We start from the raw sequence: 23,792 nt of genomic DNA, 5'->3' as shown, positions 1-23,792 counted from the left end.
AAGCAGATTGGAGATCAGAAGTTGGATTTTCTGAGCGACTGGCTAATGTCACAGCACTGCAAGTTACACAATATGTGGCCCCTATCCAAATGTATGTATGGCAAGACTAACTGGTTTATAGGAGCTCAGCATATTGCCACGCCTTTGCAAGCTCTGATGACTCTTTCAGGGGACACGCAGAAGGGACCAAAAGGGAAGCCGATGCATTTAACACTGCCTCCTCCAAGGTAAGGAAGAAAGCCGACTACCTATGTCAATAATTACACTGAGCCGCCATCATATAACCTTCTCAACCTTCTAGGCTGAGTACTTGGATAAATGCCAGGCACTTATAGCTTCTGTGAAAATGCAGCGGGCCAACGATGAGCCTGTGCAAGAATCAGAAGCAAAACGGAACTATGAGAGTGACCCTCGACCTGGACAGGAGATCGGACCCTACAAGAAGGCCCTGCATGATAATGATGGACTGTTCTCAACCATCTACAAGTCCAAAGATTCTGATGGCAATCTCGTGGCTTTAAAGGTCACCGTTCCGCAAATGATGGAACCGCCACATGATTCAGTGCGCGAAGCAAGAATACTACGCCGCAGCGCAAGTGCCAATGTGATTCCGCTGCTGGACACTTTGCACGAACCGGGTCAGCGATTTGTTCTTATATTTCCATACATGCACTGTCAATTGGGCGAGCTGCTGCAGCAGAATCAGCTCTCAGAGAAAGAGATCCAGTCCCATTTGCGTGACATGTTTCGCGGATTGGACCATGTACACTCACTAGGTGTTATACATCGTGACGTTAAACCGTCAAATATCCTACTCCGCGGACCGTTGGGCCCGGCATATCTGGCCGACTTTGGCATCGCTTGGGACCCAGAGGATGTGGTTTCTGAACCAGCTAGCGAGAAGATAACTGATGTTGGAACAACATGCTATCGGCCACCTGAGATACTGTTTGGAGCGAAGGATTATGACACCAGCCTTGATCTGTGGGCTGCTGGATGTGTTGTCGCTGAGGCTATCAGCCTGTCAGGCCATCCGACGTTATTCGACGCTGGCGAGCTCGGCAGTGAGCTGGCGTTAATACATTCCATTTTTACCACCCTGGGAACACCGAGCCTTGAGTCTTGGCCGGTATGTGTAGGGATTCCAACCCCATCCTAGCAAGCCTCCGCCCTAGGGTTCACATGCTGGTCCCTCCGTCATACACCGGAAATTGCCATGTCTAATTAACTGATTCGTCTTGTAGTCTGCGAAAAAGTTGCCTGATTGGGGGAAAATCGAATTTAAGCAGTATCCTGCAAAACCGTGGGAGGAAATCCTGAGCCAGGCACCGCCCGCCGGCCGAGACCTGGTGCGGCAGTTGGTCAGGTACGAGAGCAAGGATCGGATTAGCCCCTGCAAGGTTCGTAATTCATCTATCCATACATGCATGTTTACAACGTGCAGAGACTCTGGGGCTTAGGAAGTTGCTAACAGCCTGGGATGACAGGCATTGAAACATCAATTCTTTTCTTAGCGAGAAACTCGTTGGAAATCAATCTATCGATATTGATTATACGGCCTTAAATGAGGATCGTTTTGACCTGCATCTAGATAATCTGTTTAATTTCTTGCACTCCCAGCGCCAGATCACATGATAGTATACGATCATGTGACTTTACCTTCCTGATCTAGAAATTCTGGACTTCTCCAAGACGACATCTAAGATCTATATCCAACGGTTTTGCATATTCTCTGTGCTTCTCTTGCATTTTAGGCTGTTTATTCGCGTATTAGACATAATAATAGCACTCTCTCTGTGGGTTGGCATCATAATTTCTATACATACAAGAATTCCACAACCCACTTACATTGGTCTGGGATCTACTTCTTATACCCTTAAGTTTGTCCAAATAATTAGCCCTACACTCCTCCTTGACCTTCCGTCTCGCGCCCCGTTTTGCCATATGCTTAGGCTTAGGTAAATAAGGGAGTCTTGCGGAAAAGAAAGCGAGTCCGCGATTCCTAATTCTATAGCAACCTGGAGTCATCATACAGCAGAAACCACGAGCCCGAAAGACCAAAGGCCAGTCAACAAGCAGGATTCCATTTCTGCATGCATCGTATATATAAATACACCCTATACTAAAACGATTGAGACTCCAATACTGATACTCCTCCTCATGTCAGATAATGCTGGCTATGAGGTTTTAGACCCTCTCCGCAAGATGAGAGGACCTTTGACACGCTGATGGAAGAAGCACGCGAAGCTTATAATGTCGTCCAGGATGGGTCAAGGCAAGTACGCGCCATCTTGGAGACTACCACAAACAGGAAATGCGTCGACCTACCGGAGATTTCTGAATGATAAATCTCCTGCCATGGTATACGAAACGAAGGTCCTTACCACGAGTCCTTGGGGGTCCTCCACTCCGTACATATTACCAGATGATATCAGGTAAAGCACTGCCCCCTTTATGATGGTATCCGGAAGGGTAAATGAAGGTAAGCTTAAGGCCAAGCTTAAGGTACAGGAGAGAGGGTCTTTATTAGACCTATAATGATACATTATAGGTCCAGTTATGGGCTTATGAGACCTCACAAAATATTCAACTAACGGTATAACCTGTATAGTCAATTAGCGTCAATAGGACAGTCGCGTTATTACCATTCTGAAATTGGCAAGCATAACAGCAGCTGTTATGCTTAATCCGCAAGAGCTTCTGCTCTCTCTGCCGAATTCGCACGGGGATTCGAGTCTTACTTCATTGATGTTGAGGCCGAATCTCAGGCGGCTAAGCTTCAACCCTCCAGTGAGTAACTTGGCTGGTGGCGGGCCCTGAGGAAATAGCGCAGCTTCAGGTGCTAGTGAGCCAGTCTTCGGGGACCCCAACAAAGACAAACATCCTGCCGGTTCTTGAGATCGGTGTAGTTGCCACTCGTGACACCTCTTCGTTGCCTTCAAGACTCAGGACGGTAACGATGATATTCCAGAAGAAACGCGCTTCTCTCTCCTGTCCGTCCGTGTGATGCGCTGGTGAAACCTCTTGGTCGCAGCTAACATCTGGTATTTGGCGGGGCAGACATTGTATGGCATTATGAGCTTGGGAGATATGCTTTTCCCTCAAGAGGATTTCAAGTCTTCTCCAACTTTCAACAGACATGGGGTGGGGCTGTGTATTGGCCGTGGCTTTGAGATAGCACCCTGAGACGGCTTGAAGAGTCCTAACCAGAGATATTATTCAACATGCGGCTTCAAACTGGTGGTAGGAGCTCGCTTGACGTTCTCAAATTAACGTACGGCTTCGGTTGGAAACATCGCAGATTTTATATATTAGCGGCCCCAGTGATCGAGGGGAAAACATTAATCGAGCACCTTTCGACCAATGGCGCGGCCACACCAGGTCCCCGTTGTTTGACGATGAACTGGATCCCCTTTCGTACGGGCTCGTATTGATCGACAGCCAACAAAACACGGCAGACAAGGGGTGGGAAAAACCGGCACCAAATTGTTTCCTGATGCACATCATCAAGCATACTGCGGAGTACGGTCATCATCTTCATAAACATCGCTATATGGACATGGCAGTTAGTGCATTGCGAATCAACTATTTACGTGTCTCGCAGGACGGCGGCCACATGTGTTGCTCCATCAGCCGTGTGGATGCTTCCATATCGGGGCAGGCGCCAGGCACCAACGCCGTCACAGCTTCCTCCAAGCCACCACTGGGATAGCGCCAGGGGTGATACGACCCTGGCCACCTCGTACCGATGTTTAATTAATAAAATACGCCAACACCGAGGCATCGCATGCAACTGACTCTGGAGCGCGGGAGCGTGGGAGCCTGAGAGTATGGCCATGATAGAGAGAGTGCTGCGAGATACGGAGGACCGCTTGTCAGTTCCTGCTTCCATGGCCACTGTTTACTACATACTCCATGAGATCGATCGATGCGAGCCCGATCTCGAGATGTGTCTTGCGTGATTACTCAAGCAGCCGGGGAGATACGGGCTCGCTCGCATGGGTAGCGCATGGGTTGACCTGGTTCAGCTGGTTCACTAAACCGCCGCTAATCTCTCTTAGTGTCCAAAAATACATCTCCAGGCTTGGGATGCCCTGGCATGAAAGTCTCCTCCTTCCCCCAGGCTTTCGCTTTCGCTTCGCTTCCGTTGCGCTTTAGTTTCTTTACTCCTGACGCTCGACGCTGCCACTACGTTCTTTACTCTGTCGACGTTCGACGTTCTCTCTTTGTTCGCTGCCCCCAGTCATTCTTTTATCCATACTCCGTTCACTCTTTTAAACGCTTTATAGAGGGGTACGATCAGTCGCTCGCTCAAAAAGCTATTCGAATCTCACGCAACTCAACGTATTGTTATTGATCTCGACGCAGAAACAGATGGCTGTCTGTTAACAGCTACTTCTATCGATCCCGTCCTCTTCAGAGCGCACTGGTTGCTGCATTACGTCAAGCCAGAATTGAATTCACGACCGTTTTCTGATATATCATTTCATCATGACGCGACACAGCCATAGCCATAGGGCTCGAAAACACCCTAATCGCGATATCATCGATGATATCCGCGACAATATCGACAACATCATCAATGGCGGGAATCAACCGGCGACCATCACCTCTGTCATCTATGTGACGGCCAAACCGACATTCTCTGGACCCATCGGCGGCTATTCGACTGCGACTGGTAAAGATGACCACCCACCGCCTACCCTGCTTCCTCCTCTGGAGCATACTCCCACCAGGTCGACAAGAAGACCAAAGCCAACTGAAACCAGTGAGGAGGAGGAACCAACCTCAACACCTACTCCGACCAGCCGTTCTTCTTCGTCGTCGTCGTCTTCTTCTTCTCGTTCGTCCCCCGTAACAACCACAAGCAGAGATAGGGATTTCACAACTTATACATCGACCCCTACACGGACTACCCTGACGAACTCGAACGATGCCGCTATGGGAACAGGATTGAATTCTCCCTCGGCTACTGCTGCCCCTGCCGCTGGAGGAATGTCCCCTGGCGCAAAGGCTGGTCTTGCCATTGGCCTCATCGCGCTGTTTGCAATCATCGGCGGTGCCATCTTTTTCTTCATTCGCAAACGGAAGCGAAACGAGGAATTGGAGGAGATTGATAATGAAAAGTCTTTCAGGAATACCCCCATGAATTTCCCACCACCTCCTCCTTCAAGACCATCTGTTTCTACCACTTCTCCTGTTGCGCCGAAGCTCAACATCCGCCCTGTGACCCAGTTCTCCCCAGATTTCGGTAGAAACCAACCAGGAGCAGCCAAAGCTCCAGGCATGCTGAATGTCTCTGGTGCTCTACCAACTCCCCCTCCATCGACCAATGGTTCGCGTAGTTTGACGGACGGCCCCGGCCCAGCATCCCCTCTCCCGCCGCCCAAGTCACACAATGCTACGAACTCTGATCCTTTCAATGACCCGGTCAATCCCTTTGATAACCCCAACTCGGCGCCCTCGTCGCCTCCAGCTGAACGAGCACTTCCAGGAGCTCTCCAGGTTCGCACCCCGAGCCTTGGATCAGACGTTGGCCGACCTGTGTCCCCTGAAGGCACTGTCAACACCGGCGTCGTTGCGTCCGCTACTGCCCTGGCCGCTGTCACTACTGGAGCTGCTGGTGTTGCCGGTGCTGCCGCCGTTGCTTCTGTTGCCTCCAATGATCACACACAGAAGCAAGAGCTACCTGCTCCTCCACAGATGCCGGCTGCCAATGGTCCACCTCCAAGCCCCGCCATGAGCACCGGATCTGCCTCTGTCGTCAGTGTCGCTCCAGTGCCAGCAGGAGGAGCAGCTGGTGGCCCTCCTCCAGGCCCAAACAATGTGTACCGTATTCAGCTTGACTTCAATCCCTCTATGGACGATGAACTGTCCCTCAGGGCTGGCCAACTTGTTCGCATGCTTCACGAATATGATGACGGCTGGGTATGCAGTCTTTCCCATCCACCTATCCATGTACTTTACTAACTTGACTTAGGCTCTCTGCGTCCGTCTCGACCAGTCCCAGCAAGGTGTCGCACCACGAACCTGTCTTTCTTCCCGCCCTGTCCGTCCTCGCCCACGCGGTCCTCCCCAAGGTCCCGGCCAACGCGCCCCAGGTCCAGGCCCCATGCCCCCTGCCGGCGGCCCCAACTCCCCCGGTCCAAATGGCAGCCCAAACCCCAATGGTCCACGCTTCAACCCACCCGCTAACGGCCGCCCTGCCTCCCCTAACGCAGGCTACCGTCCATACCCTCCACCGCAACCGAAATTCAGTGAGATCCCACGCTCCTTATCTCCAGGCCCTGGTGGTAGCCCGCGTATCCCACAGCCTCGGTCAATGAGCCCTGGCCCATATGGACCCGGCGGAATGGAGAAACCCGTTATGCCCGCTGCCCAAAGACCAAGGAGTAATAGCGCCGGGCAGGCCGCTGCAGCCCCGGCACCAGCTCCCACTACTGTCTCGAGCGAGCCAGCAGAGAAACCGGAGCCAACAAGCAGCCCACCACCGTCACTTGGACCTGTGAGCCGTAAACCGATTCCAGGTCAGGAGTCGTAGACTTTGTTTTCCAACGCGAATTCCCCATTTCCTTTTTATCCCCTTGATTTTGTGTCATGGTTTGAATGTTTCTAATGTCTAGTTTCTCCCTTTCCCTTTCGAGCTAACGGTTGTACATGAAATGAACATCTACATACCTATCTAGCTATATCTATGTGGGCTGTAGCCATGATCATATATGCATACGTGCTCTCACCGGCGATGCGATGGCGATGATATCCCGGATATGTTTTACCTCTCTTTTTTTCGCTTTTCAGGCCCGTGCTTACATTTGCTTCAAAGTTACCAATCTAAGTTCACGGTGTTGTATTTATTTACCTTTTTTTTTTTTAGCCTATCCTATTTCTTATGGCTTTATCTCGTCGCCCAATTGTATACAGACTTTTTTCTATACTGCTCAAGCCCGGTACCTATTGCTATGGTTTTGATGTGTCCTGACCATATAGCGTTTCATGTTATACACTTAGAGTAGCAGTTATACATTTAAGCTGTGGCGTTCCTCTTTTGAAAGATCCTTTTCAATAGCTAGTGAGATCCCCTTTTTAGGGGCTCTCTAATTACAATATTATGGTGGGTTTTTATAATGACTTGTTCGGACATATGATGTTGATATATGGTATAGAAATATACATAGTTCCCTCTTTCAAGAATTTATGGCACGGAATAATAAAAAACGGCGCCGGTTTGTTAAACTCGACTAATGTGTATGTACTGTTAAGCCTTCCCGTAATAAATGCATCATTGCTGTATATATATGCAACCAATAGACTCTAACCGTGAAAGACAAAGGGTATCCAGGTATTCATTCTAATCTTTCCCAGGGCGAATCCATCCCCTAACGGGGCAATATAGGAGCCGGAGCTCATGGGTATCTCCGAAATCTATGGTATAACTATAACTTCGTCCATGTAATGCATGAACAATCGAGATCAAAGGTGCGGAACTTTCGCACTCGCGAGCACCAAGTTGAGAATGCTAACAATACCTTCGCCAAGGATAAGGCCAGATGCCAAAATAACAATTGTCGACGATGTTGCATCTTCATCTTCATCGCCCTGAGATTTAGGTGACTCTTGCCCCTGACTCCTTTGAGTAGTAGGATCCTGCGGTATTTGCAAGGTGCGGGCATCCCGTGTTAATTTTGTGCGATATTGCCATACCAGCGCAACGACGCCCCCAATTGCCCTGGCCAACGTGAACGAAGGGACATTATACATCCCAACAGCGACGGCGATACCACCAGGAATCCAAGCTCGCCACGGTGCAAACTGAGGAGACTTTCCACCAGCGGGGCTTGTCACAGTTCCCACAATCCTTAGGATGGTAGTTATAGTAAACACTATGCTGGCAATGCCGGCAGCAGGCCATGCCATCTCTGGCAGCCCCTGACCGGTAACTAGCCGCGCAGTGAATATCCATACATAAGCCGTTGGTACCTGGAACATCGGCCCAGGAACAGGATATACGTGGACATAAAGCTTATAGACACCAGCGGATATAAGTGCACCCACAACGCTGCCGATTGCCTGGCCATAAAACTGTGCCTTAGGGCTGGCGCCAAGTAAGTGTCCCGTCTTCAAATCCTGCATCATGTCACCGGCCTGTAGGGCACCAGCCTCCGAGACAGCACCGGCGAGGAGATTGGTAATGATTGCGCTGCGACGGGTATGGTGACTGGCCGGTGTGGCTGCAGCAAAGATGAGCTGGGTCAGCTTGCTGATGCCAGACACGGGGTTGAGATCTGTTTCACCCAGAGCACGAACACCCATTACGGATAACACGAGGGCCAGGAGAGTCGCGAGCGTGGAAAGGAAAGGGGAGATGAGGTCTCCAAAACTTATATGCATGCATATCACGTTAAGGATCAATGTTAGAGGAAGGAGAATCATGACGGTACGGTTGGATATAAGCTGGGATGGAGGGGCGTCATAATCTTCAGCTTTGCCGCCCTGTTCGTGCAGAGCAGCATAGCCCTGGCGGGACGAGGAGTTATTGTTGAAAAGGCGTTTCCAAAACCGTTTTCGTCCAAAGTCATGCTGAAGACGAACGATGAAACCAGGGCCGTGGTTAACGAGCGGCCGAATTACCAGCCATCCCAGGTTGACGATTGAATCAGCAAGCATGATCGCAAGGGAGACCCAAACAATCCATCCTTTACTACCGGTTTCCCAGTTATCAACTGGACCGGGTGCCCAGCCATTATGCTTTGCAAGTGGTGACAGAATGGCCCATCCAAGTACGGCACCAAGTAGCATATGAAGGGATGTCGAAGGACCCATGATGATGCCCTGGCCAATGTATGCAGGGGAAGGGTTAAGCGTCCACAGCCATTTATGCGCCAACGGTAGCCCAAATATCGGTAGGTCACGAAAGATGGGAGCAAAGTAGGTCAGGAGAGTCTAGAAACAGGTTTTTTTTGGTCAGAATTAAAAGGCGGACGATCAACGTATGAGACGATGATGTGTGACTTACGTAGAGCGCGGATACACCAAAAGCAAGTATCAACATTCTGATCTTTGCTTTCCATGCATTCTTCCGTCTTCTATCAGTCTCAAGATCTTCCGGTGTAACAGCCGTAGACCCAGTATCTTCTAGATGACTAGACACTAGCAACCTCTCCCGCTCCCCTCGACTGTCTGTGTAATAATCCAAATCCCTTGCAGCCCCTTTGCCCTTCTCGTCTGTCTTTCCTGCGCCATGCAGTACGTTTATCATAAGGGCCGTTGCCGTTCCGCTTGGAAACTTCAGCCGTTCCCGTACTATAACCTCTCTCCTCAACGGTACAGCAAAGACGACTCCGAACAAGCAGACCCCCAGACTCCAGACGACCAGTTTCCAGAACGTCAGCTTCAAGGGACCGCCTTCTCCGTCGCCGCCATCGCTCCCATCCATCGCACCGTCAGGTCCCGGTCGAAGTAGATACTCCAATGCCGGGATGACTCCTACAAACCCGCAGCCCAACGGCATCGTTCCAACGGCCCCGGCAACGGTCTGAATCAGGACATTCTCGATCGGAGTAAAGGGGAAGGACAGATGGCGGGAGAGTGTTTTGAAGACGGCAAAGCCGATCAGGGACGACGGCATCGCCATGGTACTGATCCATCCCGTCTGGAGGCCGAAGTAGGTGTTTGAGAACGTTATCAGAGTCCCGATTGCGAGGCCAACGAGTAACGACCGCGGCGTGAAGCTCTGCGGAGATGTCTTGGGCGAGGTTTCGTCTTCACCATCCTGTCCCTCGCGGGCTTCCGGTGTTTCCTCTGCTCTGAGCGTGTCGCCTTCGCCCGCCATGGTGTTTCCGGGGATATCGGTTGAGGTATGTGGCGGAGAGGTTCTTTCTTTCAGGATCGTGCGATGGGCGACGGTGGGAGGGATCCTGTATATAGAGAGCCCATGCTATGCTCCCGTACTTGTCGCCGGCCAGTTCTCCCAGGCGCAAGTCTGCTCTCGCATTGGCTGTTCGTCCGTTGATCGCGGGCCTCAAAATTGAAGCCATCGCGAGCTGACTAATTGGGGAAATAGGGCGCGTTGACGTAATATCGCATCTCTATCACGAACCTATCTCGTATTCCTTGCTGATAGATGATATAGAAGCATCTTCCTGGTCTATACCGCCGGCATGTTAACAGCCTAGACCTGCTCGGAGACTATACCATCGTTGATACATAGAAGGTTGAACAGGATACTTACTTTGTTCTCGAACACTTACACAGCCAGGTTTCTTTGTAGAGAGGTTACATGGCCTTCTGTTCGCGCGAAGAGTAAGACGAGTCCGGATGTAGTCGATATATATGCATATATATATCATCTATTCTCATCCTCGGGGGCTGGAGATCCATATTCTTCAGATCTGCGAGCCTTGAAGTCAGTCTACTCTTCTCAGTCTCTAGAAGTCTGTCTAGATATCTCTCAAGATGAAACTTCCAGCATCAATACTGTTTATACCCCTTTTTGCCCTTTTGGCTGCCGCTTTTCCTCGAAGCATGCCTGAGAAATTCACTCTCTTCGGCGAATATCTCAACAATACAGGACGTTACCAGTGGCCAGTTCAAGCTTATGAAGGAGCCTTCTATCTCGGCGGCGAGACAAGCACGAGATGGTACGCAGGCTATCACTATCCGGTTACCCACTTCAAGGACGGCCATGGGCTCATGAACAAGTTGGTATGTTGCGAAAAATGTGCAGTCTTTGGCTCTGCTCTTGTCGTTTAGCTGATACTCGGTCTTCACTGGAAAAAGGACAGCCCCATAGACCAGACAGTGTATATCGATGTCAATGGAGCTCTCCGCTACACGTCCGTGGAACATCCAGCGGTCCCCCCTAACGCTGACCATGGGGGATTTCGGGCAACGTACACTGAGTGGGCGCCTATAAGCTCAACTGGAGTATACTGGCACGCCTGTGCCACTACCAGGGGCGCGCAATATCGTCAAATCTACCGCCCGGGCGAACAGATAAACGTTTCTACCTGTGTGAACCTCTCTTGTTGCATTTTCCTCAGGCTCGTTTATACTTCGTCCGTCCTAGGATACGCAGGGATGTCTTGGGTTGGGTAGGTTTCAATATAGTCGTTGATATAGTGGCATTGTACAGGAGATGTAGTCGCGCTTGCGTTGATACAATGTCACATCCTTCTCACGACTGCTAAAAGAGAAAGAGAGAAACCAAGTCATCAATATTCCTACTATACATTGCCAAATAAATACACACTATAATCGCGGCCTCCCAGGCTCGATGATCCTTAAAACTCCTACTGAAATTAACACACAATCGCAGCCCATATGCATCCAAAGAGTATAAATATAATGGGAAGAAAAATATAGTATCGTAGGTAGACTTAGAATCCGAAGCTATCGAGCAGCGAGCTTGACTCTGGCTCTTGAAACTGAGTGGCATTTTTTGCTTGCTGGGAACCAGCTCTGGAAGCTTCTGTCTTCCCAGCGTCCTCTTTCTTATCGTGTGCGATATGCATATCTGCAACGACCAGACTCCCTCTGCGTTTAAGTAGTTTGCGTGGATCCCGGGAGTCTTCCATAAAGCTGACTGATAGCCGATTCGATACCGTGTCGTTTGCGGAGGGTGGAGTAAGGAACTCCCACTCTCGTACTAGGTTGAGGGCGAGAAGATCACAGCCCATACGGTCGTATAAACGTGCGTTGCGTAGGACAAACTCCCATTCCTCACGGGCGGAAATCCTGGATGCACCTTTGAGAGTTTGTAGAGTCTTTTCGCGCAGCTGCTGGTACAAGACAACGAGCGCTGGATCGTTGGAAAGGTACGATTTAGCTTGAAGGGCTACTTGGCCGGGACTCGATGGGGACCCAGGAGTCGACGGGAGGAGACCTTCGATGGGCGTCTATGGCCAAAGGTGTTAGTACAGGCCAACGATAGCAAAAATCAGAAAACACTCACCACCAATGCACGGACAGCCATGTCACGTTTGTTGAGCATCCAGAAGGCCCATGTTGCCATCCACCGGTTACCTTCTGTGGCAGCCGTGGTGAGAACTCGATCCTCCAGGATTTCCTTTAGAACCGGCCCATCGTCTCCTTCATATGCGCGAGCGAGTGTGATCGCAAGTTGTACGTCTTGAAGCTGGTTTAAGCAAACGTTTACTGCATCTCGTAGGTGGTCGGCCAACAAAAAGAAGGCGGCAGCGTACTCTATCGTAAAAGTTAGCAATCTCATAAGGCAGTGTTTAGATCTAGGGCGACGTCTCACCAAATCTTCGCTTCCCAAGCAACGCAAAAGCGTTTTTCAGCGCCGCAGTCTGCCAGCGAGTCTCCTTAAAGTTATTAGACAGGAACCGATAAGTGTTTGGTTGCTCTCGGTGCCAAGTTGCCATTCGCCAAAGACCCTGCAAGACTTTCTTTTTCTTTAATGCAAGATAGAAAATGCTGCAATCGATAGGGTTCTTCTCGTCGGTTTTGGTGTATTCATTTCGAGCAATAATTTCGAGTAACGAACGCTAACCATACACACAGTTAATAAATATACGACATAATAATAAGTAGAAGGGGAAATCATACCAATGCATTAGTGTCAGTGATCCACATGAAAATACCACTTTCCCTAGCTTGTTCCCAGAGCATCTTGCCGTGGAATTGTTTGCCAACCAAATCTGTAAGGATTTCGTGACTACCGCTGTGGAAGGCCCAAACGATTTCTCGCCATGAAACCATAAATTCTTCGCGGAAGCCTTGACTTTTTCGAAGCATATACTGGCGAAAGAAGAGTAGATATCTTGCAGCATTAACGTCCATTGAGCGTCGATGTTTCTCAACAGTCGCAACGCACTCGACGGTATCAACAAGGCGAAATTGTTCTTTAGAAGACAGCTGGGGGAGAGCTATTTTTTTCAAATACTCGTTGAGTGAAGTTGCTATTGCCTCATCTAGCACATGAGGTTCGTCATCCATCGTAAAACCAGCATAGGATGAGTTCATTTCCTTATATGTTATCTGTTGTATGGGCTTGCGATAAGGATTAGCTTGACTATCAGTTTTCACATGTATTGGACCGGGAAACTTTGTATATACGTACGGAAACCTCGTTATATATATCATCAAGTGGGATGTCTAGAAACGCCCCAATATCATCACCATCAGTAACATATTTCAATTTCTGATGTAGCCTGGTTAATATCAAGTGCACCAAGCTGGTTTTACCACTTAAGATGCACTGCGCCAGAAATTGGGGATGGAAAACTGGTAGCGGTCCATTCAGTCGGCTAACAGCATCGAATAAATCGAAATGTGTCTCCTCGTGATAAGGTAAACGGAGGCTGGTGACCCATCGATTGTTCGCCTCGATATATTTATCATGTACGAAGAGTTGGTTTCCGGCGCCAATGACAAGGTTTCCGTTACCTAGCCAGCATGAATCGCCGATCGGATGAGGCGTGTGACGCCCGATATTAACCTCTCGAATTTGTGCCCATGACGGTCCGGCGTCAAGGTAATCATATCGCAACTGCGAGAGAAGAATGACTTTATGTGGGAACCCGACAGCCAGGATAGACTGGGTGTCAGGAGTGGAAGTCCAATCGAGATCTTGAATGATATCATGTTCTTCAAAGCTTTCTTCCAGTTCCAGCTGTGCACTGTTTGTGTCCCAGATAGTCAAATGTGTTCGGTTTTGATCTACAAGAGCTGCCTTTCGCACGGAACCGGCACTTGCTAAAGAAGGATTGGGGATTCCGGTCTCAACGGAAGCCGTCAGAAGCCAGTCAATTTTTCGCTTTGATTTGTCAACTTTAGCAGTCCAGGTCTTGATTGTACCGCTATGCGAGTAGGACAGGGCAATATCCGTTGCAAACAAATCTAGTGAGTGGGAGGCCTGGAGCTTGGAGCCTGCTGGGTCAACAGGGAGGATGTAAGCAACATCTTCGTCTGACCCGAGGCTGAAAGTTGAAAATTCTCGTAGAACAAGGGTAGTATCTTTCTTCGACTGGCCTCGATCCGTACTGTTGGTAGGAAGCTCAACTTCCCAAGCCACACCGGCCATATCAGCTCCTATAGCTGCAATGTAAGAAGTGCAAGGTTCCGACGTGGGGATGAGCAAGACACAAAGAGGCTTGCTGCTCAGATGGAAATCGCTTTTCGCTATCATCTTTGCCTCAAAGGAGCGAATATCCCACATCGACACGCCATTATGGTGTAGATTAACTAGAAAATTTCCATCTTCAAGCAGGCAAGTTCGGTGGATATGCATATCACAGTTAAGTGAACTTTGTTGCACAAGTACGGAGCCCGTAGCGCTATTTGACCTCTGTCGCCACATGACAGCATTGTTGTCATTGGTACGTGAACTGAGTACTTTTCCACTCGGTGTTCGAACTATCTTCTTTATTGACTCTGTGTGTCCAGACCATATGGCTTGAGAGACCAATCGACGCTTCCTCGGCGTAGGATCGAATAAAACGTCAACTTTGGAGTCTAGCCATTCGATCCGCCCATCAAAATAGTGCGCGAGGACGGTAAAGGACGCATCAGATACACCACCGGCGAATGGGTAAAACTGGGCATAATCGCCTGTTGGGCTATTGCCCAATGCGGAGGATAGATCTAGCCCTTCGATGTGCGCGATGTTGAAAATATTCGCTTCCGAATGAGTTTTACAGCCTGCATTTTCCAAACCCCAGACACACATGTGGCCGTTCCCATCAAGGATAACACACACTTCCGGGCTCTTTGTAGCGGCTTCGATGAGGTGTTCAAGGGCGAACTTGTCCTTTTCTGTCGCTGGCCCGCGCTGCACCGCACGTTCAGTAGCAAGGGAGAAATCCCGGCTATCAACAATGAATCCGTATCGACTGCTAGCGTTTCCTGTTTTAAGAGGGTATCGTGGTTGAATTGAAGCCTCCATATCAATGGTATTCCAGAGCTGAAGGGCCAATAAGGCATGGCGATCCATCGGTGCCCATACTCGTATTTTGTTATCGGCACATATAGTGTATAGTACATTGTCTATCGTCTGGTCTATATGATGCGATCGACGCCAGTGTATACCTGTTACAGCACTTGGATGCGGTAGATAGGTAACGTCGAACCGCGCCTCGTCTGAGCCGAACGAAAGCCGTCTCCATACTTTCACGAGCCGGTCATAGTCTCCCGTAGAAGCAATGAGCCCAGCATCGTATGAGAATTGGGCAATTTTAACTCTGTTAGCCAGCTTATTTGTCCATATGGCATGTGGAGTGTCATCGTCAAAATGCCAAAGAACGAGGCTGTTGCTGCCTGTCAGCAGCTCTCCAGAGCCACCCCATGACAGCGTCCTGATCTCCCCATTATCGCTTCCGGAATCAGCACCATCACGACGAAAGGTATACTGGAGGTTCCACTGCGTGCTTATTAGCAGGTTTTTATATTATTCCAGCGAGGGAGCAAGGGTGACATCGTACCTCGACTCTGTCGCGGATTTTCGACGGTTTGTAAACAAGTATAGTCTGTCCTCCACACACTGCAATCTTCCCGGAAGCCTCGTCTATATTAACCGCGGAGAGCCAGTCGACATCGTCAAGATAGATGGTCTGTAGAAGCTTCTGCGGGCCACCGAGTATGACGACCGCATTGCCAGATATATACACCTATCACGATCATAGGTCAGCCAGGCCACTAGAAGCTACAAAAAGGCACCGGATAAAGGATAATATGCGCGCTGGGAGGCTGTATCACTTACAACTACACGGATGCCCTCCCACAGAGCTGTGCTGACAGCTTGGAGCTTTGGCGCAGGCCTGCCTGGAAGTACGGTGCGCATCGCAACGTCGCGGGACAGGACACGCTGGTTCAGGTGCCGCGCTATACCATTGCAGATAATGATAGAACCCTGCAGTTGCGCATGAAGAGCGAGGGCGTGAGGGAGGTGGCCTTCGATGCAGTTACAGGCAGCTCTCTGGGGCTGTTTGCGGTCGTTGTTCGTATATGGGCGGGTTTGGGGCGTGGTGAAACTATGACGTGCATCTCCTTCGCGCGTGATTGACTTGCTTGCCTCTAAAATTGTGATTTTCAGCTTGAAAATGCAACAACCAACCAACTCACGATACAAGAAAAGGAATATCAGAACTGTACTCAATCTTACTTTTGCCATGTATGGGAGATACGGAGATATAAGGATCAATATTATATTCTTTTTTAGGTACCGTACTACAAAATATATATCCAACTTTTGACTAACCGTCGTGTAAACATCGTGGGATAGCCATACATTACAACAGACTTCTTATCAACCCGACGCTGTTTATACTTCGAGTATAACTTATGAATGTTCCTCTCAGCCAGCTTGATACAAAGCTGGGCCAGCAACGACGTGTGGATTGATCATTGACAGGTTAAACGACGTGTACGGCGTGTCCGAGTCGGTGATAGCAATGAACATCGTCCCATTGATCGCCGGGTCGCCCTGGAACGTCTCCAGGTTTGGCTGCACGGTAGTTCCTGAGCTATTTCCATTCATGTTTAGGGGAGAATAGGTGACGTTAAGCTGCGATACCCATACGACGAACTTGGGAGCTCCGGCCTGCGAAGTTGTGATATAGCTGTTATTCGGCCCCACTGGTTTTCCGGGACTTTCCCATGAGAGATTGACGACGCGGCCAGGGTAGGAGAGTGGGTTTGTGCGGTTCTGGGTGATTGCTGGACCGCAGTCGTTGGACAGGCTGGTTGCGTTGAGACAGGCTTCAGATGATGTTAAGTTTGAGCTCTTCAGCGTGTTCATCCCGGGAGTCAGCGTCTCGTTTGTTCCTGCTGATCCATTTATACGTGCTGGGTTAGGCTGGTTAACGATCTGAAGGGCCGGGAAGTTTTGCCAGGCAAGTCTGGTCTGGTCAGCTGGACATGAGCTGATATATGGTGCGAGAAGCGTCCAGGCCCATGATTGAGGAATGCCAACTTCGAACCACACGGGCATAGGGAACACGCCGTTGAATTGGCGGAAGATCATCTGCTGTCGAGCCTCAGTGGTAATGGACTGGAGCAGGAGCGTAGCTGCTTCACCTGAGTTCAGATGTCCGAGGAATCCATACACTCCCGACTCACCGAAGCGAGTGAGCTTTTGACAAAAGTCGACGTACTCCCGGACAGTGGTGAAAGGGTAGTTGTATGTGCATTGCATAGGAGCCTGGGCGCCTAGGATGTTGCTGATTAGGGTCGCATGGCCGATTTCCTGCTCAGCCATGAACTCGATCAGATATCGGTCCTCGGAAGTGAGGCCGGCATCAGTGAATTCTTTCTCTGAGAAGATCTTCAGGCCGTATCGGAAGAGATCCAGTTCGATCCATTCTTGATATAGTGCCAGGGCCTTTACCAATTGTTAGCACTGGGAGTTCACCCCCTGGAGACCTATGCTACAACATACCAATGATTCATAATCAAAGTCACTCTTGACATTATAGACTGGCTCCGTTCCGTTTGTTCCTTGTCCTCCGGCGGGAACATAAGGGGCTGGCTGAGGGTTATGAAGCTGTCCATCGCTCGGGTATGTGGTAGCTGATGCTGCAGGAGGTTTCGCAGGTATCTCCGTTCCCAATGCGGTATTCTTCAAAGCACCAGTGACGGTCGGTGTTCCACTGAATGAGCCATGACTGGCCAGAGATTCATGGCTTCGAACAGGTGGTGCAGCAGCTGGTGCCGCCGTGTTAACCTGGGCAGCTACATGGAAGACTCCACTGCTAATAAACAGTGCCAACAAGGCAACAATAAGGTCTGTGAGGGTCCGCATGGTCCCGACCTTTCTCCAATCTATCCCCGAAACTTATATATACGTAGAATTGCACCCGGGGAACTGCGTCTTGCCAAGTTGACTATGGCAAGTGTTTTTCCTATCTCTCCTGATGGTTTTATTGTGGAAGAAAATAAAAGTAGCGAGCAGCTATATACCGGCTAGCTCTTGATCGGAACCAGATGGAAGTGATGGTGATAGTTGCGTCATCTGAGGTCTCAGCCGGGACATACGGAACATATGAACGTATGTCATGACATTTAACGGTTACAGTTTCTAGTAGCATCCGTATATCATGGACCAGATGCGAGCGAACAGCACGATCTAGCTGTTGTCCTCTGGATTCTGGCCCGAGTTCACCGTACTTTTTATCAGCCATGGAAATATAAGGTATTTTGATAATCTCGCTATCAATTGATGCAGGTAACAGATCTAATAAGATAAACCAGGAAATAAAAGCAGACAGTTGGGATTCTGAGCTTCGTTTCCAAGCGGAAGCCCGTTCCGCCAGGCAGTAAACGGGTTTGGGAGACCTTCAGTGTATCCTTGTGGTTTGACCCGGTCGACTCATGGGTGGGTGTTCTCTTCTCTCATTCGTCTTTCGTCGTTCATCCTTACTCTCCTCCCTGCTGTTTCTTTCCTTCTTTCCTTCTAGTTCTTTATCCCGTGAGATATGGCCTTACTGTCCCCCTCGTAGGGCTAGAACCAGATGCAGTGTGGCTCCGCCTTCTAAGTTGTACTCTGATGCGATCTTATCGTCTGCCCTGTTGGATGAGAACGGTTAGCAAGAGGATAAGCCCAGGGTAAAAAGGGGAGAGCATACATCTGCTTTCCGCCAAAGATCAACCGTTGCTGCACTGGTGGAATACCCACCTTCTCTTCTACACGCTCCTTGATGCGGGATACCTGGTCGGGTATTCGGGTCAACAATCACGTCTTGTCTTCGAATAAAAAAGATAGGAGACGCACCTTGTAGTCTGGCTCAATGTCCAGCTCGATCTCCTTGCCTGTGAGGGTTCTAACTCTGTTGACAGACGGGTTAGCTGGTGGATGTGGGCAAGCGTTAAAAGGTATGAGGGGCAGCAGGTACTTGATCAGCATGGCGACAGTGGCGCGAAGTGTGAAGAGGAAGTGCTACGAAGAGACAGCAAGCGGTGCAGGGGAAGAGCTCAAGATTGAGTGAGCGTTGCAGTCGAGGCGCCAACTTATATATCGTGTTCTCTCTCTCCTCTGTTGTCTTAACCGTTGTATATACAAAAAGACGGAGAAGGAGGCTCCAGCCAACGCCAAGACCCGATAACCCTTATCATCACGTGGGGACTACAGACAGCGAGATGAAGACAGGGAGAAAACATGGAGAAAGGATGATAGAAGGGATAGACAGGAGGATATAAGAGAGGTATAATGAGGGTAGATATAGAGGGTATAAGAGGAAGTTAGTATAGAAGTTAGGTATAAGAGTGAGTATACTATTGACTAGCTGGGGCCGAGTATCTGCACTCTCCGGTTCTACCAAGGCTGACTGTAGTTCTGAAGTAGTCCTATTCTACTATGTCTCTGTTTAATATAACTGCCATATGCCAACTGCCAACCTATGTTATAAGCGTTCCTGTCTGACGATAAAGATATAGATGCTTGCGTACAGAAGTTTTGTAGATGTGCTTACATAACTCGCCTAGCGTCTTGGCTTCCTCTAAACGTAAGCGAGCGTGAAATTCACACCACACAAAAGTCGCATCGACATCGACATCGACATCGAACTCAGCGACCAGCGACCAGCGACACTACCACTCGAGTCTGTGATCCGGCGAATATCAGTCACCATGGTAAGAGCCTGACTCCCTTTTTCTTGGCCGTGTCTCCTTTATTTCGGAGCTTGGAGGGGTATCCAGCGAGCAATCGAGCAATCGACATCGACCGGCCATCGCATAATGACACGAAATTCGACAATTTTGACGAGAGCGAAACCGTGTCTGCGGATACTATTGGAAAAGAATACAGTGTTGGGAAGATTGTTGTGAAAGATCCGGGAGTGACAATCGCGGTATAAACAGTCAATATTTTGACTCCTAGAGATGGCAATATACGTATATCTCTTCGGTATTCATGGACGACAGCGAATGTTCTCGAGGACTCATCTAATCCGCCTCCTGGCCCATCGACGGCACGATACCACCGATAATACGATTTCTGCTTAAAAGATCGAATAGGATGACTCCAAGCTTCAAATATACTTACAGCCTGCAAAAGTCTTAATCCGCGAATAGTACTGACCCTTTGCTCGATAGGTCAACATCCCAAAAACCCGCCGGACGTACTGCAAGGGCAGGGACTGCAAGAAGCACACCCAGCACAGAGTCACCCAATACAAGGCAGGCAAGGTCAGCAACTCTCACGATCTATAAGACAAACCAGAAATATCTCTCGCGCGTGCAATATACTGAACAGTGCTGTTTCTTCGGTGCATTAGGCCTCGCTATTCGCCCAGGGTAAGCGTCGTTATGATCGCAAACAGAGTGGTTATGGTGGTCAGACCAAGCCCGTGTTCAGGAAGAAGGCCAAGACCACCAAGAAGGTCGTTCTCCGAATGGAATGCACAGTCTGCAAGACCAAGGCACAGCTCGCATTGAAGCGATGCAAACACTTCGAGCTTGGGTATGTCGTTCCTGTTGTCATTTTCTCCTTCTTCTTCTTCTACTTTATGCTAATTACCGTGTTCAACAACAGTGGTGACAAGAAGACCAAGGGTGCCGCCCTTGTTTTCTAAACGACAAAAAGAAATAAAACTTAAACGAATGAATTACCTTCATCAACCACCTCTCTCGATGACATTCTTCTTCTCCTTTTTCCAATATCATGCCGTGCTTTTGAAACACCCCACACCACCTCCCGATACCTTCTTCAATCTTCTTCATCCATTTACCGCTTCTGGAATGGAAATTATGTGGGGTGGCCATGCGGAATGAAAAGAAATAATCAAATAAATAAATGTTTCGATTTCCGTGTAAACTAGACGGCAGAAGCAAGAATGGTGAAGCGGTCCTAGGGAAATGACATAAAATTCAATGAAGCTTTCGTTGTCAAGTAGGTGCAAAACCAACTGGTGTAGATTGATGTAAACTATTATTTTCATGCTTTTAAATAAAACTCCTAGATCTCCGTACACTCGTCATAATATCCTAAATTCGTTCTTATGGCGTCATCCCAATATTCGTGCATACATCATATCTTGCATACATCCAACGGTAATACATTCACACAGATAAACAAAAATGTATCAAATATCTGCCTTGACGACTCCCTAAAGACACTTAGACACACCTAGAACTCCGAGCTTGCTTTCGTGATAGTAGAACGGGGCTATACTTCATGGATAAGGAATCCCCAGTTATTCCATGGGATACCGCCAGCCGTGACCCAGTACTGGGCCTGGAGCTGGGACTGGATAGTTTCAGCGTGCGGGTTTGCAAAGTTGAATGCTGGTTCTGGTACCGGGGCCCCGTGCGAGAGGAGAGGGAGAGCGGCATCTTGCGGTGATGAGAGAGTGGTGGGCATGAGGTCAGAATGTGACTGTGGCTGTGATTGTTGTTGCGGTAAGGTTTGATGCTGGGGCTGAGGGGATGCCAGCTCACTATTATTCCTGGTTAGGTATCGACGGTAGGAAACGAAGATGGGATAAAGATCGGTGGACTTACAGTAACTGACTAAGGATTGGTATCCCCTTCTCGCACAAACTACTCCTACTCGAAAGTATATGGAAGACCTGCAACGTATCCACCAACAGGCCATGAATCTCTTCATACTCCGCCTGGCTTTCAGGATTCATCATGATCACGGTGAGGACAACGGCGGCATGGAAGGCGTGGAAGCTAGCCAACCCAGCCGTGTACCATTTATAGGGTGCGTACTGTGGCGATTCAGCAAGGGTCTTTTGGATGGATAGCAAGCCCTTTGCAGCGTCAAGGCAGCGATTCCGAGAACTATGGGTGCGGTCGTTTATATCCCCGGTTAGATAGCGGTTGAGGGCGGGACGATGCAGTAGCAGACGCAGCTGGTGCGAGTAGCCGAAGAGGATGTTAATGTGAGCAAAATGCTGGCTGGGCAGCGGCTCGACACTGGTGTCGGAATGGTATCGTGTGGTCCAAAGCTCCTGTTGGCTAGATATATCATTGTCCAATTTGGCAATGACAGAAGGTGATGTCTCCGAGGAAAAGATCTCATTACAAATGGCCAAGGCAATATCGTAGAGACGGAACTTGAAGAGGAGATATGTCATCTGTGTAGGGCCGGTAGGATGGCGGAGCTGGTCCATCGTGAGACCACTGCCCTTCATCAGGTCAAGATCGTTGGCGTCCAGGGGAAGACGAACGTCACGACTCATACGCTGGCGGTCGAGGTTGCGGAAGGAGATCTTCTGGATCATATGCAGCATGATCAGCCCAGCCCAGCACCGCCGGCGTTCTTCAGCTTCGACCAGAGAGAGGTCGAAGTTATCTGGGTCGAGATGGCAGCCCATGGCAATGGCTACGTGATGGGTCATGCCGATGAGGACCCATGACGGCTGAGAGCTATGCGTGAGGGCATAGATCAAAAGTACCAATGCCTGGAGGGTCTTCATGGAATGCCGGGACAGCACCTGGTCTGCAGCAAGGCATTGCATGGCCGCTGACCGGTACTGCTCTGAGATGACCCTGATATTGGCGCTTGGAGTAGACTCCCGACCCAGATCGGGGAGCAGAGGGTCGTCGTCGTCCAGGCTGGTGACGCCGATTGCCAGGACGACAAAGAGCAGAGCCAGCCATGATAGAGACACCGAGCCTGGATCCTGTCTGAAGCACTCATACTCTTCAGCAAAAGTAGGATCGTGCAATATATGAAACAGCTATAGACGGTCAGATCCACTGATATAAACAAACAGTCCTACAGTCCAGGAAAAAAGGACGAACCGGAGAAAACACTCGAAAGTACGTGTCCTTCAGGGCATCACAGTATCTGCTCGGCGGCAGACGGGCCAGCAGCCTGTCTCGCGATGCCGGGTCGTCACAGCCAAAGGGGAACCCGCTGGGCTTCTCGACGTTGGCGCTGTTGACCTGGTTGCGGTACTCGCTCGCCGAGATCTGGGCGAGATGGAAGTCCAGCTTCGACGACTGAGGCTCGAAGCGAACATGGCCCTGCGGCGAGATCGAGAGCGAGCCGACATTCTGCAGAAAGCTCTGCGTGAGCTCTGAACTGCTGCTGCTGCTGTTGATGTTGCTGTTGCTGTGGCTCTTGCTGTCGCTCTCGGAGCCGTGACGGGTGTTGGACGACACATTCGTCGTCGGCGGCGATACGGGCTCGTCCTGGACGATGGCATGCCCGACGTGCTTCTTGAGCAGGTCTTCGAGGTTCCGGATGCGCTGCAACAGCTCCTGCTGGACGATCTTGGACGACTCGGCGGAGGTTGCGTTCAAGGGGTTGCGCGACTGGCCCAGGAAGAAGCAGTCCGCCATCCCCAGGCCACGGCGTATACAGGTGTCGCACGGCGGCCCATTGCGCGGACAGCGGATCTTGCGCTTGCGACAGGGCTCGCAGCTAACCGGCAGCCGCTTGTTCGTGTGCGTCGTGCTCATGGCGAGGACGGTGATCGCGGAGGAGTGAGGGCGGAGGGGGGACGGAGGACGAGAAGAGGCCTGGGACAGCGTCGAGGGGGGGGAGGTTGGTTTTTTTAATTCTCCTTTACTTCCAGCTCTACGCCATGGTAACGGTATGACGGGCGAGGGCGACGGTTGGATCTTGTCAAACGTCTGTCTCCTTGCTTTGCCTTTGTTATATATTGCTTTTTGGCGGTTTCAATATACCAGCCCGTCGCCAATTATTAAGATATCGGGATGAACGCCAACTCTGAACAAATAGCCAGTCGAGACCGAGGGAACGAGGCGGCGAGTCGCTCGTACACAGTGCGACGGCGATGTTACAGTACTTGGGCGTCGATGGCTGATCGTGCGGCGTATATCTGGCCTCATACGGAGTATATGGACATGCGTTATCACAGATA

At 49.9% G+C, this 23,792-nt stretch overlaps 7 protein-coding genes across 7 annotated transcripts; 3 read left to right on the top strand and 4 right to left on the bottom strand.

The window, feature by feature from the left end:
- Positions 1 to 346: 346 nt before the first annotated feature.
- GIQ15_00703 (cell division protein kinase 3) lies at positions 347 to 1,460 on the top strand (the record flags this gene model as incomplete). The annotated part of the gene is made up of 3 exons (XM_033548120.1): positions 347 to 1,129; positions 1,245 to 1,366; positions 1,445 to 1,460. 3 exons carry the CDS (start codon positions 347 to 349, stop codon positions 1,458 to 1,460), a joined length of 921 nt encoding a protein of 306 aa, XP_033409071.1.
- A 3,031-nt stretch (positions 1,461 to 4,491) lies between these two features.
- GIQ15_00702 (SH3 domain-containing protein) lies at positions 4,492 to 6,541 on the top strand (the record flags this gene model as incomplete). Its single annotated transcript, XM_033548119.1, has 3 exons — positions 4,492 to 5,505; positions 5,704 to 5,928; positions 5,981 to 6,541. 3 exons carry the CDS (start codon positions 4,492 to 4,494, stop codon positions 6,539 to 6,541), a joined length of 1,800 nt encoding a protein of 599 aa, XP_033409070.1.
- Positions 6,542 to 7,470: 929 nt separating this feature from the next.
- GIQ15_00701 (oligonucleotide transporter) lies at positions 7,471 to 9,829 on the bottom strand (the record flags this gene model as incomplete). Its single annotated transcript, XM_033548118.1, has 2 exons — positions 7,471 to 8,940; positions 9,014 to 9,829. 2 exons carry the CDS (start codon positions 9,827 to 9,829, stop codon positions 7,471 to 7,473), a joined length of 2,286 nt encoding a protein of 761 aa, XP_033409069.1.
- A 1,546-nt stretch (positions 9,830 to 11,375) lies between these two features.
- Positions 11,376 to 16,129, bottom strand: GIQ15_00700 (uncharacterized protein; the record flags this gene model as incomplete). Its single annotated transcript, XM_033548117.1, has 8 exons — positions 11,376 to 11,894; positions 11,951 to 12,201; positions 12,260 to 12,506; positions 12,568 to 13,011; positions 13,082 to 15,379; positions 15,441 to 15,626; positions 15,719 to 16,032; positions 16,081 to 16,129. 8 exons carry the CDS (start codon positions 16,127 to 16,129, stop codon positions 11,376 to 11,378), a joined length of 4,308 nt encoding a protein of 1,435 aa, XP_033409068.1.
- A 183-nt stretch (positions 16,130 to 16,312) lies between these two features.
- GIQ15_00699 (rds1) lies at positions 16,313 to 18,859 on the bottom strand (the record flags this gene model as incomplete). The annotated part of the gene is made up of 5 exons (XM_033548116.1): positions 16,313 to 17,338; positions 17,396 to 17,705; positions 18,442 to 18,522; positions 18,582 to 18,664; positions 18,728 to 18,859. The coding sequence occupies 5 exons, from the start codon at positions 18,857 to 18,859 to the stop codon at positions 16,313 to 16,315; spliced, it is 1,632 nt and encodes a 543-aa protein (XP_033409067.1).
- A 722-nt stretch (positions 18,860 to 19,581) lies between these two features.
- GIQ15_00698 (60S ribosomal protein L44) lies at positions 19,582 to 20,525 on the top strand (the record flags this gene model as incomplete). The annotated part of the gene is made up of 4 exons (XM_033548115.1): positions 19,582 to 19,584; positions 19,641 to 19,802; positions 20,047 to 20,139; positions 20,229 to 20,525. 4 exons carry the CDS (start codon positions 19,582 to 19,584, stop codon positions 20,523 to 20,525), a joined length of 555 nt encoding a protein of 184 aa, XP_033409066.1.
- Positions 20,526 to 21,118: 593 nt separating this feature from the next.
- GIQ15_00697 (fusarisetin A cluster transcription factor) lies at positions 21,119 to 23,367 on the bottom strand (the record flags this gene model as incomplete). Its single annotated transcript, XM_033548114.1, has 3 exons — positions 21,119 to 21,389; positions 21,454 to 22,640; positions 22,705 to 23,367. 3 exons carry the CDS (start codon positions 23,365 to 23,367, stop codon positions 21,119 to 21,121), a joined length of 2,121 nt encoding a protein of 706 aa, XP_033409065.1.
- Between the last annotated feature and the right edge of the window lie 425 nt (positions 23,368 to 23,792).

Source organism: Arthroderma uncinatum, assembly GCF_011692745.1.
Source record: "Arthroderma uncinatum strain CBS 119779 chromosome Unknown scaffold1, whole genome shotgun sequence".
Lineage (NCBI taxonomy): Eukaryota > Fungi > Ascomycota > Eurotiomycetes > Onygenales > Arthrodermataceae > Arthroderma > Arthroderma uncinatum.
This window is presented reverse-complemented; position numbering and strand designations above follow the sequence as displayed.